Source organism: Protopterus annectens, chromosome 12.part0, assembly GCF_019279795.1.
Source record: "Protopterus annectens isolate FY-2018-M chromosome 12.part0, PAN1.0, whole genome shotgun sequence".
In the NCBI taxonomy this organism is placed as follows: Eukaryota; Metazoa; Chordata; order Ceratodontiformes; family Protopteridae; genus Protopterus; species Protopterus annectens.
Window position 1 is genome coordinate 498,082,359 of NC_056746.1, and position 17,041 is coordinate 498,099,399.

Consider the following 17,041-nt stretch of genomic DNA (forward strand, 5'->3'; position numbering starts at 1 on the left):
CTTACCTTTGATGATCACATTAACTCTACTATAAAGACAGTCAAAAAAAAACTAGGCACTCTACAGAATCAAACCTTTTCTTTCCCCTTCAGCCAGAACAACTATTGCCCAGACCCACCTTATGTCTACCCTGTTCTATGCTTCGGCAATATCTCACCAAACTTTCCACAAGTTACAATAACATAGCCAGATTTGCCACTGGCACCACCTTTAGAACTCACCACTGTCTTAACCTAAAACAACTGGGATGGCTAGAACTTAGAACTGCAGAACCAACAACTTTATCAACAAATTGTTATCACCCAAAAAATGCTTTACCACCCAAAAAATACCCCTATCCACACTAACTTGATTTCACCCTACAAAATTCTTGCTATGCTACGCTCATCGAATAAGCTCCTAGTTTCCACTATTAAATCAAATAAAGCAGGAGATTCACTTTTCACCAACACAGTAGGGAAAATCTAGAACCAGCTTCCTACTGAACTTTCCTCCCTTGCTTCTACTATTCTATTTAAAAAGCATCTGGAAGAATATCTTACAACACACTGGCTATGTCCCTGCTCCAACCCAGACGGATATCTCTTTCACCTCCTGCTCTCTATACTTTTCCATGTTTTATCTCACCTATCCATTTAAAAAAAAAAAAAAAATTCATGATTTTGGTCCCCTGTATTTAGGTTCATACTAGGCTATCTGCCCTAGGGCATTTATAAGCCTAGCCAGAATGTGTTTGGCTTTCGCCACCCATTTTAAATTTGTTTTGCTATGCCCTTTTTCGAGGTTAGTATACTGTGCCTCTAACAGTGACACAGAAGTGATAACCGGGGTAAACCTACGATCTCCCATCCACTCAAGATTCCACTTGGAGTCTCAATGAAGGACTCTGCCTAACCTGGACTGGGATTTTATTCCAGAGTGAAGGGAGCCTCTGGGTTATGAATCTGTCCCTCCAGCATGTCCTATTTATTTCAGTGCTGAGGTTCAAGTCTCTCGAGCATGTAGCTCGATGGGATTTGGATTTTCCGAGGTGCAGCATGTCCATTAATTCCAGGTTGGACATGGCTTTATACGTCAGGCACAGATCGCCTCTGAACAGGTGGTATGTCACTGAGTACAGCTGGAGTTTCTTTAACCGGGCAGCATATGGCATCTGTTTGAGCCCTTTGATCCTCTTGGTGAGGTACTTTTGGGGTCTTTCCAGTTGCTGCAGGTGTCTGGTAAGGTACATCCCAAAAGGGGCATCGTACTCAATTATAGGCCTAATGAGGGATGAGTAAAGAGGCACGATGACCTCCCCTGATCTAGATGTGAATCCCTTCATGATTAGGTGGGCTATATAAAATGTTTTTCTAACCACTTTGGCCACGTGGCTGTCAAATGAGAGATTGCCATCAACTTGGGTCCCCAGGTCCCCAATTACTTCTTCTGTACTTAATGGATTACCACCTATGTGGTAATTTGTGGGCACTTTGTTTTTGCCAAAGGGGATGACTATACACTTTGGCATTTAGCTTGAGGCCATGGCTCTGGCACCAGTTGTCTGTTTCTATGGAGGCCCTTTTGGAGGATGCTTGTCGGTTGGAGAGTCGATTATGGCGCCCAGTTTGCAGTCATCTGCGAACTTGGTCAGCCACAGTCCTTCCGTGTTGGCCTGTACCTCTGAGAAATATATACCGAACAAGAGAGGTCCCAGGACTGAGCCTTGTGGGACTTGTAACTGGTTTGGAGTCTGACATGGCTCCAGCAATTCTAACCATGTGGGTTCTGTCCTTGAGCCAGTTTGCAATCCATCTAGTGACAGAGGTTTATATTTAAGCTGGTGAGCTTATCTATAATGCCAGAGTGGGGTATTGTATCGAAGGCTTTTGTGAGGTCCAGGTAGGCTGTGTGGACCACCTTCCCCTTGTCAATGGCCTTGGTGACTGTTGGAAATCAACCAGGTTTAAGAGGCAGGATCTGCCCTTAAAGCCAAACTGGGTAGGATCCAGTGTCTGTAGGTCCCCAATATCTTTATTTATGAGGTCCATGATGATCCTTTCCACAGCTTTGCAGACCAAGCTAGTCAGGCTTATGGGGCTTTCCAGGATCAGACAGGACGTCTGCCTTTGGAGGATTGGGTCTTGGTTTTATTTGGGATCTCATGATCCATGCATTCCTGAAGGTGTTCATAGAATGCGTTTATAAAGGATTCTGCGGTCTGGGCCGTATTTTCCACAGGCCCGGGGGCTTTGAAGGTTTCCACCTCGGTTTTGAGAAGTGTGAAATTTGCTTTAGGGAAGTTTTTCACTGTGGTTTTCTGGGCAGGGGGTGGGGTCGGGATGTGAATATCCAGTGAGATTAGTTTATGGTCTGATCTTACCAGTGAGGGATACACAACTTCTGGTCTGGAGCATAGAGTCCCCATGTTGGTGATCATCAGGTCCAGTAGGTTTTCCCCTCTTGTGGGAGTGGTTAACAAGTTGTTCCATAGCATTTGAGTTTATAAATTCTAGGAACCTTTGGGCTAAGGTGTTGGAGCTAGAGTAATGCTCCAAGTCTATGTTTGGGTAGTTGAAGTCGCCCAATAGAATGGTGCTTGGAGAGACTTTCATATTTTCCAGTGTTCTCAGAAAGGCCGAGTGGGGTTCCTGGGTTTGGGAGGGTGGTCTGTAGCAGGCTACAAACTGGAAGGCAGTTTTACCCACTGTTAGTTGCACATGGATAGTCTCTGATGCTTCGTGCTTTGCCACCAACCTGGAGGTGTGGGTATCTTTGATGAATATCGATACTCCCCCTCCTTTTGTGGTTCGGTCAAAGTTTTGGGGCCGAAAAGCATGGTATGAGGTATAACCTGGTAGTGCTGGGGTGCTCTCGGGAGCCCTGAACCAGGTTTCTGTTACTGCACAGATATCGATGTTCTCCATGCTAAGAAGAGTTTAGAGTGTGTGCATCTTGAGGTTTAGACTTCTGGCGTTGAGTAGCATTACTCTTAGTTTCTTATCCCTTGTGATACCTATGGAGGTGAGTTTGTCTCTTGAGCCTTGCCTAAAAAAGGCACTATGGGGGGTAGCATGAGCCTTTGACAATATCCGAAAGCCCAGGGGTGACAGGTGCAAGCCGTCCCTAGCGAAGCATTGTGGCTTGTCGTGCATATCATCCCAAGCTGACAGGCATTGGATCCCCTTTAAATGACACCAGTACTTAAGCCAACTGTTGAAATTGATTATCTTGTCTTCATATTGTGGCATCATTCTTGGTGAGGGTAAGATGCTACTCAAGTTCAAGGTCATACCGGCCTGGGATACATGCTCAGAGAGCTCCTTTAGGTCTCTTTACATGTAGTCCAGGGAGGTACGTCTCGGGTCATTCACACCAGCATGGACAATGACAGAGTCATATCTGTACAGCCTGGTGAGCAGGACGTCAGTGTGCCTGACGATAGAGTCACCTATTACAAGTGTATCAGGTGTGTTTGCGGCACACTGGCTTTGTTCTTAGCTTAAAGCTACTAACTTACTCTGTAAACATTTTTTTTGACCTATCTAGCTAATGTACTGTAATCCACTTGACTATTACTATATATTGTATTGTTTATTCTCTGCAGATGCTTGGAGCTTTTCTCCCCGGGCCTCTACTGAAAATGGACATGTATCCAGTTAGACTAGCCTGGTCAACAAATGTAAACTAAAATAAATAAATAATAGCCTAATACGTACCTATGAACATCAGGCCTGGCATATTCCCCAACCCTGATCAGACAATCATGACACACAAGGCTTGCAAATGAGACTATACACTCCTAGGTGGACGTCACAGGTCAAAAATAACAAGTTTTCGTAGAACAGAATGTCAGGTACAAAGAAACCCTGGGTTCAAACACAGATCTTCCTTTGGATTTTAATCTCTTAAAGATGTCATGCAGTTTTCTACAAATCTTTACGTGCAATATACCATTCAAAATGTATGAGGAAATGTGAGGGAAGCTTCACAAGGTGACATGCTGCAGTAATCAAAAAGTGCACCTGAACAGAAGGTGCAGAGACCATTTCCAATCAGAACATACGCACCTTTAAGGCTAGTCTGCAGAAACGAGACTGCTATTCCTACTTTACTATACACATCATAACCATGTTACCTGGGATGATCCAAGAGTCCCTACCCTGAAGGCTTTTAAGGGAAAGCGTTTTTTTTTTGTACACCAATATGCTTGACTAACATGGTTCGGCTCCAGTTTTATTCATATTCAGGTAAACCAATCACACTCCACAAGCAAGAGCTGACCCATCTGTTCCAACATATCATACAAGAGTTTAACTGACAGTAGATGGGCAAGGATACATTCTTACTGTCTAAGAAGCTGTCCAAGTGCAACTTTTAGTAGTTCCACTACACAATCCTTACCACTGCAAGTGGTCCTTCTCATTGACAGCTTCAGGGTTGCAGCTAGGATCATCTTGACTACATACCAAGGGAGGCATAATACCAAGTTACTTACAGTTGGCACACATTACTCCACTGGCCTATCAGAAGAACTTGCACCACACTGTTATAACTGACAGAAGAACTTGCATCACCTGGTTATATCAGACTGGCAAGTCAGTATAGACACCATCCTCCTCAGCTAATAAGTACGAATAAGGCAATCGTCCAGATAAGGATACACTTACCTACCCTGCATTCTCAAAAAGGTACCACAGACAGGCCGTGTAGGTGTTATGTGAACTGGGAAATGTTAGTTTGTCTTGAACTAGTAATTTAAGATAAAATCCAAGAACAAGTGCTCATTATGGCTCAGTCTCATCAAACGTACAAGTACACAACACTTTGCCCAGGTAGAAAGCAATGCTGTGCACCAGTAATTTCTGGTGCTTGTAAACATTAAACACACTAAAGAACTAAGACTCTCAGTAAGAAAACAAAACTGGTTGGTCTGTTCTGCTCCACACTAACAACAAAATTAGTTTGCGAGGTATCGACCTCAAGTGCTCTTGGTTAGCATACAACTGTATCACAGTGAGGGCAACATCCTCAGCAGGTCAATGAAAGCGTGAGGACTGAGATCCAGCACAAACAGCACATATGAAGACAAACTCAGCTTTGCAAGACTACAGGTACTGACAAACTCTGTACCACAAAAGCATTAAACTGCATCCTACAAAATGCCTACTCCCAAAAGTTTCTTTAGAAGAGTTGAGTTAACCTTATTAAGCATAAATTAAACAAAGTATACCACTCAAACTTTTCTGACATCTTTAATGGTCTAATGCAATGATGCTAAAATTGTGTCTATACAAAGTGTGTAAGTAGAAAGTCTTGAATACGCACTTGCCAATTTGCTCTTCAAAAGAAATGTATTGATGCACAGCCATCGAAGTGACAATTTGTCCCTTCCTTCAACTGCTCTTAACACTCTAGCTTAGTAGATTTATCCAGGTTACTCCAGTATTGTGGTAGTTGCAAATTTTACCTCAATTTGTTTCTTCCTACACTTTGCAAGAAGGACCGAACAACACTGTACACCTTGTGGAGCTTACCTTTCTGGGCTTCAACTGAAAACGGGCACCTTGCCCCAGCTGGACTGTCCAGGTTACAAATATGAGAGAATGAAGAGACAAATGAGTACACAGACCAAAAGTAAATTGGACTTTCCGATGCTTTGAAAGATGTTCTTACTATAAAAGCTGTTATTCTTGAGTATTTTACCAACATTAATCTCTCCCAAACGTTTGAAAACATTGGTATTATGGTAAATAATATTTTTTTTATAGTCTGAGCTCCAAACAAAAAGATTCCATTCCAAATGCTCTCGTTCTGCAGTACCTGCATCACATCTTGGCTATACCAGACTTAACACAGGAGATGCCCGATTGCATCCCAGATTTGCAACACAACATGCTGTCTAATAACGTCAGGCTACAATCCTATGTACATTAAGAAGGAACAGGCTACTTCCCATTCATTTTGCTGTACATAATCTGGTCACTGGAGTGGAAGTTCACATCAAACACGTGGACAATTGCATGAACTGCTTTGCAATCTTTAGTCTTTGGCTATAAAAAACTAAATAAATACGAATAACCAAGGATCAAATTTTAATGCAGATGATCAGAGGTAAAATATATACCTTGCATAAATTAAATGACGTTCCTTGATAAGGGATGGTTTTGAAAGGCTTGAGTCTGCACCACACCTACGACAAGCTGCCACGTCAGACCCCAGTCCACACTGTAGAGTGCTGAAACATCGAGCCGGTACTCCGTCAGAACAGAATTTCAGAACTTACTTTTGATGAAAAGTATGTTACTGAAGTTGAATGCGTTCGAGTGATACTACTTTCCCCCAAAAGTAAAAAGGGGGAGAGGGGACGGAGTACTGCTAACCAATTGGTTCATTTTTTTCTCACTTTGATTTTGATTCATCTCCAAGTAAAATTAATACAAACCCAAAAAAATGCAACTTTGCATTAGATTTGTCGAAAACATACACTAAAACACTCACCCAGTGCTCAAGAAAAGATCCCGTCCTATTGTAAGATAAAACGTCTACAAGTCACAACAGGGAGCAAGCACTACAACCAGGTAGCGGTTTTGGAAGTTTCACTGAGTGGCAGTACTCACAAGTGAACATCAACTAGGTGTACTTTGTGAAGAAAGTTAATAAGTATCAACTGACAGACACGAGTGTCATGTTATAAAAGCTGATGAACTAAAGTTACGGTTCATCGCGATTCCCTCGCTATTATTAGCCAAACAGTATACAATTTGCATAAACCTATTAAAAATGGGGGAGACTGGCACCAAACTGCAGGCCAGGAGACAACCTCTTGACACACACAATAGGGTTTGCAGTATTTAAAAAAACACTAGCGTGCAGATAATTTACATATCACACAAGTCATACAAATCACTGTCATTATAAAAAGGCTACTAAACAGTAACAAAATCATTGTAACATCTGAGCTCAAGAGATATGCTGACTTATACGTTTCTCCCTACAAGTAACCCAAAACAAGCACACCGACTCTTCCAGTCTGCTTCGCCAGTACCTACCAGCACAGGAACGGGTCTTCCAGATTTTCAGCAGCAGGATGATGATTGCTGCAAGGTGGGACAGGTCTCCTGTCAGCCGGAAGATGTTCATAGTGGCCGCTGTTGTCGGTTTTCAGTCACTTGCTGGTAGGAAATAAAACAAGCGGTAACTCGCTAAAGTCCAAAAGATGACACTCCAGGGAAATCAACGCAGAAAAGAAATACACTACAGCCCAGCCACTCAAGCACAGTAAAATGGCGAGAAGCAGCGACGTGGCCCAGAGACGTGGCCAACAGTATTAATTCGCAGAGCAAAGGAATATGGGAAAAGGCGGAGCATCGCCTGCTAGCTGCTTAATACGTAAGCCCCGCCCCTTAAAAGTGTAATAATCCTAGCAACAGGCTTCGATACTGGAAAAATGCTAAAAGTATGAGGGTAGTAGTAAACATATAAACAGAGTATAAGTAAAAGGAATGCTACATTTGACTGTAAAAATTAAATGTACTTCACAAAAACTAAATTATAGCTGTATTCAAGTAAGAGCATCAAAAGATTTTTCATTCCCTTAGAACTACAGGCCGAGAGGCAAAGTCTTTTAAGTCTACTATAGAACAAACTGGTGGATCAACTAGTTATAAATTAAAACGGTACTAGAAAGAATGACATTCTGAATTACTTGCAGATTAAAATAATGAAATGTGCGAATAGTGCTGTAGATTGCAGATCTCATTCACAACTTCTTAATGTTTATGTCTGGTGGTTATATTGATTAAAAGAAAAAAAATTGCGAAACGTGAAATATAAAATATTCATATTCTTGACTATAACCATTTTAGATAAGGTTTCTGACTTGGAATATGTATGCGTGTGTGCGTGTATATATATATATATATATATATATATATATATATATAGACACACACAATACCATATATGTGTGTATACACACACACACACGCACACACGTATGTACTTCCGTTTTTAAAGTAGTGTTGGTATAATCCGCAATAATGTGTAATATTTGCTTTGTTTCCGAGTACAGGTGTCATAACAAGACAGATGTTTTTGCCCGAAAGCAACTTCTTAATGACACAAGCAAAAGCCACGTATTTAAAAACGATGTAAAAGACTGTGTGCTGTCACTACTTTTAGTGTCTTGTGCTTGGGAGGAGTTAAAAAATAGCAGGATATATATCCTTTTGTCTAAGAACCAGTAGTATACCAGAATCCCATTTAGGATCACATTCATGATGTATTTTGTTGATTTTGCATTGAATTCAGAATAATTTTATTGTTATAACTGCTCTCCACTATAAAGGAAGTGTACTGCTTTAACGTTCATAATGATGTAGGTCCGGTGAGATGGCACCCCATGAAGGAAAAGGTAAGAGACTTGCTCATCAGGGTCATGATCACACAGTATGCAAAATAATTTGGCATCACAACAGACAGCAACCATATTACTCTGCACACTGCTCTGTAAGTTGATAAATCCTGGTTGTTCACCTGCCTTAGCCTGGAACCTCAAATTCAGATTAGTACTCAGGATTTTCTGTAGCATTCCCTAGGCTGTAGTAGTAGTAGTAGTCAGACATTCATCATTCTTGAGGAGCACTCTGGAAGTAATTCTGCATCTCTTTTAGAACTTGTACCTATTTTATTTAGGGCAAGCTTGAAACAGCACCTCAAGCAACCCACCTGCATGTGTTGCAAAGGTTTAACATTTGTTTTCTCCACAGCATTTGCCAAGTTCCTGGTCCATGTACATTCCAGGCTTGTCACCCAGACATTGCAAGATTTTCTTCTTTTGTCATTATCCCATTCCTGTCACATACAGCATAATTTTATAGCACCTACCCCCTACCTAGTACTGTCATGCCATGTCGGTATCATAGAGATTGCTCAGAGGTAATCTGTGTCTTGCCGACAAGACAACCTCAGACCCTGCTCTACTAGAGATGCTCCATATCCGTAAGTCTAACTCCTTGTGCATTACCCAACTGAAAGGCTTAAATCTAATATGTAACATTAACAAAACCTGCTGGAGAGACAGGTTTCTCTCCCAGAGGCTGCCCAGTCTCTGGAATAGACCACCCCATAAATGTCAAACAAAGTATGTCACTGACCCTCTTCAAACACAACCTTGATGAGTGGATGGGAAACCACAAGTTTGTCCCAGGGTTACACTTGTGTCCGTCACTGACAGGGGCAACAGGTGTTGATTGAGGTTTCTTTTATGGGGATAAACTCTTGGCTAGGCTTGTTAGGGCCCCAGGGCCATTAGCCTAGTAATCTCCAATGATCCTATGACCCCATGTCATACTTCTCAACCTCTTAACACAATAAGAAAAGCCAAGAACAATGGGGGGGGGGGGCAAAGGCTCACAAGTAGGGAGAATTTGTAAATAATGCTTTTATAAACGTAGAAGGTTGATAGACTATAGGTTTCCTATTAGCATACATTCGATGGGCATGAAGCCTGAAACTCAAATGTCTTTCATTATTTAATGACTTCATCGCTCAATGATCTGCCAGGAAACCACAAATTTTATTAGGAATAGACCAAAAAAAATGAAGCAAAAAATCTGGACATTCTGTGAAAATTTGGACAGATGACAGGTATGCATAAGATAATTATAGTGTCACAGTGATAGCTGTCACAAGGAAACTGGATCAGAAAGCAATTACCAGCTTTAAAAGTTGCACTGGACCTAGGACCTATGCTGCCATGCAAAAACAGTCAGCAGTGAAATGCATTGCTAACCACCAACTTTAAAAGTTATTTACACACCTTGCTCAAACACAGCATTTTTAAACTGGTGCCATTACATGCAGGCAGCTACAACTTCCCATGTATTACAAAGAAGTGCAATCAGTCTCCAAGCACAACTGTTTGATATGTGTACTTAAAATGGTTATCAAGAAATGTATTCCTAAGGTGAATTTCTTGACATTGTTATTTTTAATTGGGGTACAACACTGATCTATATTGACCTTTTTCAAACTTGGACAAGGTGCACTGTGTGGTTAGTTGTCTTGCTCAAGAGTCACATGGGTAAGCACATTGAAGCTAAGTTGAATCATCCTTCTACAATATGAAAGGGCAATAGTAAAATGATGTTGGATGTACAGTATAGGGAATAGATTCCAGAAAAAAATTATTTTGTATAGTAACATCAAGATAATCTGTAACTGGCAACTATGTACAATTCTGAGGAACCTTGAAGGAACTTTGAATGCTTTCAGCATAAGCTTAACTAAGTATCTTACAGTGTGATATTGTCAACAGTTTTTTTTTTAATTTCCAAGAGCTTAAATGTAGAAAGCACACTGCTGTGCAAACTCAAGGTTAAGGGAGTACTTAGTTTTCTTGGAAAACAGGGTGCTCCATTAAAATCTCGGGTTGTGCAACCCTGGAGTTAGTATATATAAGTAGCAAAGTATTGGGTGGGCATAGCCAGCAGCCTAGCAGGGTACAGGGGTATCTGCTGCTAGAAAAGCTTGTTTTGGAATTTGTATGTATGTGGTAAAATGTTGCAACAGGAGATGTTGATGATCTTTTTTTCAGCTGTTAGAGAATCAATGAAAATGCCATTCCCTAGTTGCTTTTTACAAATGGAGAGGCCATAATGAGAAAAAGGAAATTAGGCTGGTAGAAAGCTAATTTTAGACAGTCAGAAAAATGAAGGGAATGGAGGTTCTGGGATATAATACAAGACACACAAAACTGATTATGTACAGATTAGGAGAGAGAAGGACATTGGTAATATGATTTTAAATGAGGTACACTGATGGCTAGAGGAAGGATAGAGATAAAGAGAAGGACTTAGGAAATACTATTTCACAGAGGGGGTGGTGAGATCCTGGAATACACTGCTTGAGGCAGTGCTACAGTTTAAATCATCAGATTATTTCAAAACTGTTTGGAATACAGCAAGGAAAGGATGGAGAACAGTAGGAAAGGGGCCGTTGCACAGGGACTGGCTGAAATGCTTGTATGCACCAAACTAGACCTCAGCATTTCCTTCACTGGCACCTTAATACAGTCATATGCATCCAATTAGTGTTAACTACTGTTAAGGAGTCAACCAAATATCCTAAATGAAAAAAAGGTTTCATTGTCAGTGTGCATTTATTTTTTTCCTTAACTCAGATAAATCTAATCATATGTTCTATATAGCAGGTACAAAGAGTTGGAAGTAGCTGGATGTTCAACACTACGAGTAAAAATATGTCATCACATAGCTGTCTGGCATGCAAAGAATTCCCCTTTGACATACAGAACATTTCCCAGAAAAAAAGATGGGTGTTGGAATTTATATTAACACTATAAATAATTCTTAATGAATATTCCTCTGAAAAATAAGTCCCCCCAGCAGATGTCCAGAAGAACACACCTGTCTACTCTGTTAGACATAGTCACAGGTTCATAGGTATTTATTTTGCTATGGGCATGAGACATTTTAAGCCTAGCCATGTTTACCCTCAATTTACCAAAATATTGCTGATATGTGTCAGTACCCCAAGGGATTTTATGATTACAATATTGGTTTATATACATCAAGCATTCCTAGGCTTCCCCTATCCTTTAGGGACAGAGGTGCCAAATCGGGGTAAATTTCCAATGGTTCATGTTACATTTGAATAGTGTTAGAGATGAGCCTCACTTCACATAGAAGCCCATTCCAGAGAATGCGTAATCTTTGAGACATATACCTGTCCCTTCAAGATGTCCTGTTTATGTAGCAGACAAGGTTTTGGTCCTTAGATCAGGTATTTCTGATGCAAATTGTTTTGTGGGTGTGCAACAGATCCATCAGTGTGGGATCAGTGGATGCCTTATAGATTAGGCATAGATCGCTGCACAGCAGTCTGTAGGAAATAATTTTCAGGGAATGTCTTTGAGATGGTCTGCATAATACTTGTTTACTCCATGTATTCTTTTTGTAAGGAACCTCTGTGGTCTCTCATGCTGTTGCAGTTGCATGGACAGGTACATACAGAAGGGTGTGTTGTACTCAATGAGTGGTCTGATGAGATCCAAGTACAGTGGAAAAATGACAGGCCTTTTCTTATAAGTTGTACAATGTATAATGATTTTCTTACCACAGTGAACATATGGTGGTCAAAGGTCAGAATGCTGTCAACATGTGTTCCCAGGTGGGAGTATTATCAATGTGTTAATTTCCAGGGATGATCATCTTTGCAAAGGGCACTATGATGCATTTTTAAGCATTTACTTTCAGTCCATTGATCTGGCACCAGTTTTTTGCCTGTGTCAGGCCTGTAGCTTTAAGGGATTCATTGACTATGCTTAGTTAGTAGTTGTCTGCAAACTTGATCAACCAGAGGTCCTTGATATTTGCCTTAACTCCAGAGAACTAAATGCCAAAAAGGATAAGCCCCATCACCAATCCCTGTGAGACCCAACTACTGGCTGTCCTCTTTTTGGTGGTGGATTCCCCATCCTAACTTCTTGTGTCTTATCAATGAACCAGCTAGCTATTCATCAGGTGACATATGTGTTTATGTATAACTTTGTAATTTTATTTACAATAACCTGAGTGAGGTGTCAAATACCTTAGTCAGCTCAAGTTAGGCAGTGTGCACTGTTTTGTCCACATCCATAGCTTTAGTGATCTGTTCAAACAAATCTGGCAAGTTAAGTAAGCACAGTGTGCCTTTGACAAGACCAAAATGGGTAGGGTCCAGTGTCTGCAGGTTTTCTATGTTATTGTTTATCATATCTATGATAATTTTTTCTATGGCCTTGCATAGGAGACAAGTCTGACTTATAGATCTGCAGTCTCTGGGTCTGAGGAAGGCCTCATCCCCTTATGTAGGATGATATCTGCTCAGTCCTCCATTTATTAAGCACAAAGTCTGAATGGAGGCTATGATTAAATAGAAATTCTGTTGACTAACAGATCATGTTTCGTGCTGTTTAGCAGGCATCCTGGAATATTATCAGGGCCCACTGAAGCAAGTGTTCTTCACCTTAGACAGCACAGTAAGGACCTGATCCCTAGTGATAGTTCATGGAGAAATGGTGGAGTGTAATTTTCTGGGGGGGCGGGGTCATTAGGGGTGATAGGGTGTTAAAACTGCAGCTAAATTTATTTTCTAGCAGATTTGCTATATTCCCTGGCTCTCTATAGGTGCTTTCATAAATAAGAAGTACATTATGAGTTCTTGGAAAGGTAGGCAGTTTACTTCAGTAATCACTGAATCAGACATATCTTGAAGGATATGTTACCTTTATTCACAGTCCAGTTCTTTGAAAACTGTGTGATTGCAGCCATATCACAACTGGATTTTGAAACTGTTAATTTTAAAGACGTTTCCCGTGATGTCAGAGGCCCCCCCCCATATACAAAGCATCCATTCAGTATAAACCAGATCCATTTAATAGATTCATATGTGATTACTAGGCTAATGACCCCATTGGGCCTTTTTAAGCATAGCCATGCTTCTCAAATGTATTTGACATGTTTTGATAACCTAGGGTTATTTTAATGGGTATATGTAGGCTTGGGTATGGGTGGTCAGGCATTTACAAGCTGCTTTTGTCTAATAGAGAGACCGGAGTCAGATCGGGGTACATTTCTGATTCCCCATCCACCAGTCCAAGTTAGATCTGAATTAAGTTAGGGAAGAACTCTGCTTCACATGAATGGGAAACCTGTTTCAGAGAAAGGATAGTGTCTGAGACACACATCTGTACCTCCAGCATGTCCTAGTTATGTTGCAGCTGTGGTTTAAGTCACTAGATCTGATAATTCTGATGCTATTTGTTTTGTGGATGTGCAACAGATCCATCAGAGTGTGATCAGAGGATGTTTTATAGGCCAGGCATGGGTAACCTCTCATCAGTCTGCAGCTAACAGAGGACATGGATAGGGCTTTAAGGTGGTCTACATAGGACATGTTTATGCCCTGTATTCTTTTTGTGAGGAACCGCTGTGGATTTTCCACTTGTTGCATATATCTGGTCAGGTACATCCATACATACATACATACATACATACATACATACATACCAAAGGGAGGAGTTGTATTTAAAGGTTCATCTGATAAGGGTAGAATAAAGTGGAACAATGACATCCTTGGACCTGGATGTCATACCTTTCCTTATAAGCTGTGCAACATAGAATTATTTCCTTACTCCTGTAAACACATGATGGTCATAGGCCAAGTTACAGTTTACATGCATTTGAAATCCCTGGTCTTGGGGATAATCTTATGGATATATTATCAATGTGGTAATTTCCAGGGATAGCCATCATCCCAAAGAATATTATTGTACTTGTCACTCAGTTTTAAACTGTGGCTCTGACACCAGTTATTGGTCTGTGTCAGCTTTCTTGGAGGGTATTTTTGTCTTTGGGAGTTTTCTATGACTGTGCATAGTTTGCAGTCATTTATTTATTTATTATTTATTTATTTTACATTTGTTAACCGGGAGAGTCCATCTGGACATGTGTCCTTCTTCCGTGGAGGCCCGGGGAGAAAAGCTCTGATATTAAACAGTACAATAAATTTAGTACAGGGTATAGTTAACACATAATAAAAGACATTAAGTTGCTACATATTCTCATGTATCAAAACATTTTCTAACACAGAGCAGTTAGTTATAATAGGACTATTTACAATAGTAATGGTTGATAGAGTGGACAAAAACCATAGGAATTTTAGCAATCAACAATTAATACCTTCTGAGGGGTTATACTTAATTTCAGTAAGTAGAGTTTTCAAACAAAGATACTTCAGTGTGATTGAGGATTGGTATGTAGATAGAGAATACGTTTTATATAAGAATCAGTGTGGTGTTTGTTGAGAGGGCACGAAGCTTGAGGAATGATGTAATATAGGTGGTTTGGAGGGAGTTTAGTAGGACTAACCTGGACTATGGCAGGAGCAGAGCCAGGAGTTTGTAAGGTGGGTTTTTAGGAGTACTTTAAACTGTTTTGATGATGAAGTATTTATGAGAGGGTTGAGTAGAGAGTTCCAGAGTTTGGAGATATAGTTGGAGAAGAGGGATTCATCTGCTTTGTTTTTAACTTTGGTGACTTGGAGGAGTAGTTTGTTGTTTGAGCGAAGGGATCTAGATGCAAAGTATGGTTGGATAATGTCTTTAAGGGCTGGGTTTTTTTCTGGATGGTGGAGGATTTTGTGGGCTATGGTTAGTTGATTAAAGTAAAGTAAGAGAGAGAGAGTTCTAGCCAGTTAAGTTGTTTGAGAGATAGACAGCGATGGGATTTATAGGAAGCATTAGTGGCAAATTTGGAGATTTTGTTATAGCAGGTTTCAAGTTTGGTGAGTTCGGTTTTACAGAGGTTTGTAAGGATAGGGGATACGTATAAGAGTGTTGATATCAGATGTGTTCTAGCAATTGTTATTTTTGTATTGTTAGTTAGAAATTGTTTATTTCTATAAAAAAGACCAAGTTTCTTGTGAACTTTATTAATGGAGTGGTCTATGTGGAGGTCAAATTTCAGGTTATTGTCAATAATGACACCTAGAAGTTTGGTATGGGGGGGTAAGAGTGATTGTGGTTTTGTTGTTAGAGAAGATATGAAAGGTTGTGGAAGAGGAAGGATTTCTGGTGGGGTAGAATAGCATAAGTTTAGTTTTATTGGGATTTAATATAAGTTGGGAGTTTGTTAACCAAGTTTCGACAGATAGGAAGGTGTCTTGGGTGATAGATTGCAGGTCATCAAGGGAGGAAACAGAGCAGATCAGAGTGGAGTCATCAGCGTATTGAATGATTTTAGCTTGGGGTGTGGCAAAGTGGAGGTGATTGGTAAATAGTGAGAAAAGTAAGGGTCCAAGGATGGAGCCTTGGGATACCCCTAAGGTAACTGGTAGGAGGGGTGAGAGGGATTCTTGCCAAAGGACAGTTTGATGACAATTTATTAAGTAGCTTTGGAACCATGCTAGAGCTGTGTTACTGAGGTTGTGGGAGGAGAGAACGTTTAAGAGTTTGGGAAGATTGACCATGTCAAATGCTTTTGACAGGTCCAGGAATGCAGCTGATACGAATTGGGAGTTGTTTCTGAGTTGGTTAATTGTGTTTGTGAAGGATAGAAGGGCTGTTGTTGTGCTATGGGCAGGTCGAAAGCCATATTGAGTGTGGGATAGGAGGTTGCGTGATAATAGATATTCCTTGAGTTGTGAGTGTACGAGTCTTTCAAGGATTTTAGACAGGGGGGAAAGGATGGCAATAGGGTGATAATTAGTTAGTTCACAGGAGCTACCTCCTTTGTGCAGGAGTAAGATGTGTGATATTTTCCAAATGGTGGGAACATATTGTTCTGTGATGGATCTATTTGTGAGTATGGCTATTGGGTAGGAGATGACTTCTGATGCTAGTTTTAGATAATCTGCAGGGAGGTTATCAGCAGCTAAAGTGGTTGGTTTTAGTTTTCTTAGTAGTTTTTTGATATGGTGGGTTGTAACTGGTTTTATTATGAAGGAGTTATTGCTGTGTTGTGGTGGGGTATTGGGATTATTTTGGGGGGTTAGGTGTAGTGTTATTCAGATTGTTTGCTAGTGATTGAATGGATTATGTAAAGTAGTTGTTGAACTGGGTGGCCATGTTATCATAGTTGGTGGCTGTTTTTGGTGAAGGTGTGGTATTTTTACCTGGTTGTAATAGGTTGTTTACAGCTGCCCAGAATTTTTGTGGGTTCTTCTGATGTTTGATTTGGATATTGTGGTAGTAGTTGGATTTGTCAGTTTTAATCAACTTTTTTACTTTGTTTCTAAGTTCTAGGAAAAGTTGTTTGTTGGTACTGGTTCTGTTCTTATGCAACTGTAACCAGGCCTTGTCCCTGTCTTTGAGTACTGCTCTAGTTTCTTTAGTTAACCAGGGAGCATAATTGGATTTTACTCTGATATTTCTGGTTGGGGCGTGGGTATAGAGAATGTTGAGGAAGGTGTTGTTGAAGGAGAGTACTGCCTCGTCTAATGGTAGTTGCTTGAGATGTTCCCAGGAACAGTTTTTAAGATCAGTGGTAAACTTATCAGG

General features: G+C 40.5%; 1 protein-coding gene and 1 long non-coding RNA gene across 2 annotated transcripts in view; one reads left to right on the forward strand and one right to left on the reverse strand.

Annotated features, from left to right (window-relative positions):
- The window catches only part of KDELR2 (KDEL endoplasmic reticulum protein retention receptor 2), a 207,449-nt gene extending 200,129 nt beyond the window's left edge, over window positions 1-7,320 (reverse strand). Inside the window, exon 1 of the mRNA XM_044089615.1 lies at window positions 7,032-7,320. Within this exon, the coding sequence (XP_043945550.1) occupies window positions 7,032-7,122 (91 nt within the window). The 5' untranslated portion in view covers window positions 7,123-7,320. The remainder of the gene's footprint in view (window positions 1-7,031) is intronic.
- Window positions 7,321-8,191: 871 nt separating this feature from the next.
- Window positions 8,192-17,041, forward strand: part of LOC122817337 — a 58,995-nt gene continuing 50,145 nt past the window's right edge. The window contains exon 1 of the long non-coding RNA XR_006367206.1: window positions 8,192-8,395. This is a non-coding gene — a long non-coding RNA (uncharacterized LOC122817337). The remainder of the gene's footprint in view (window positions 8,396-17,041) is intronic.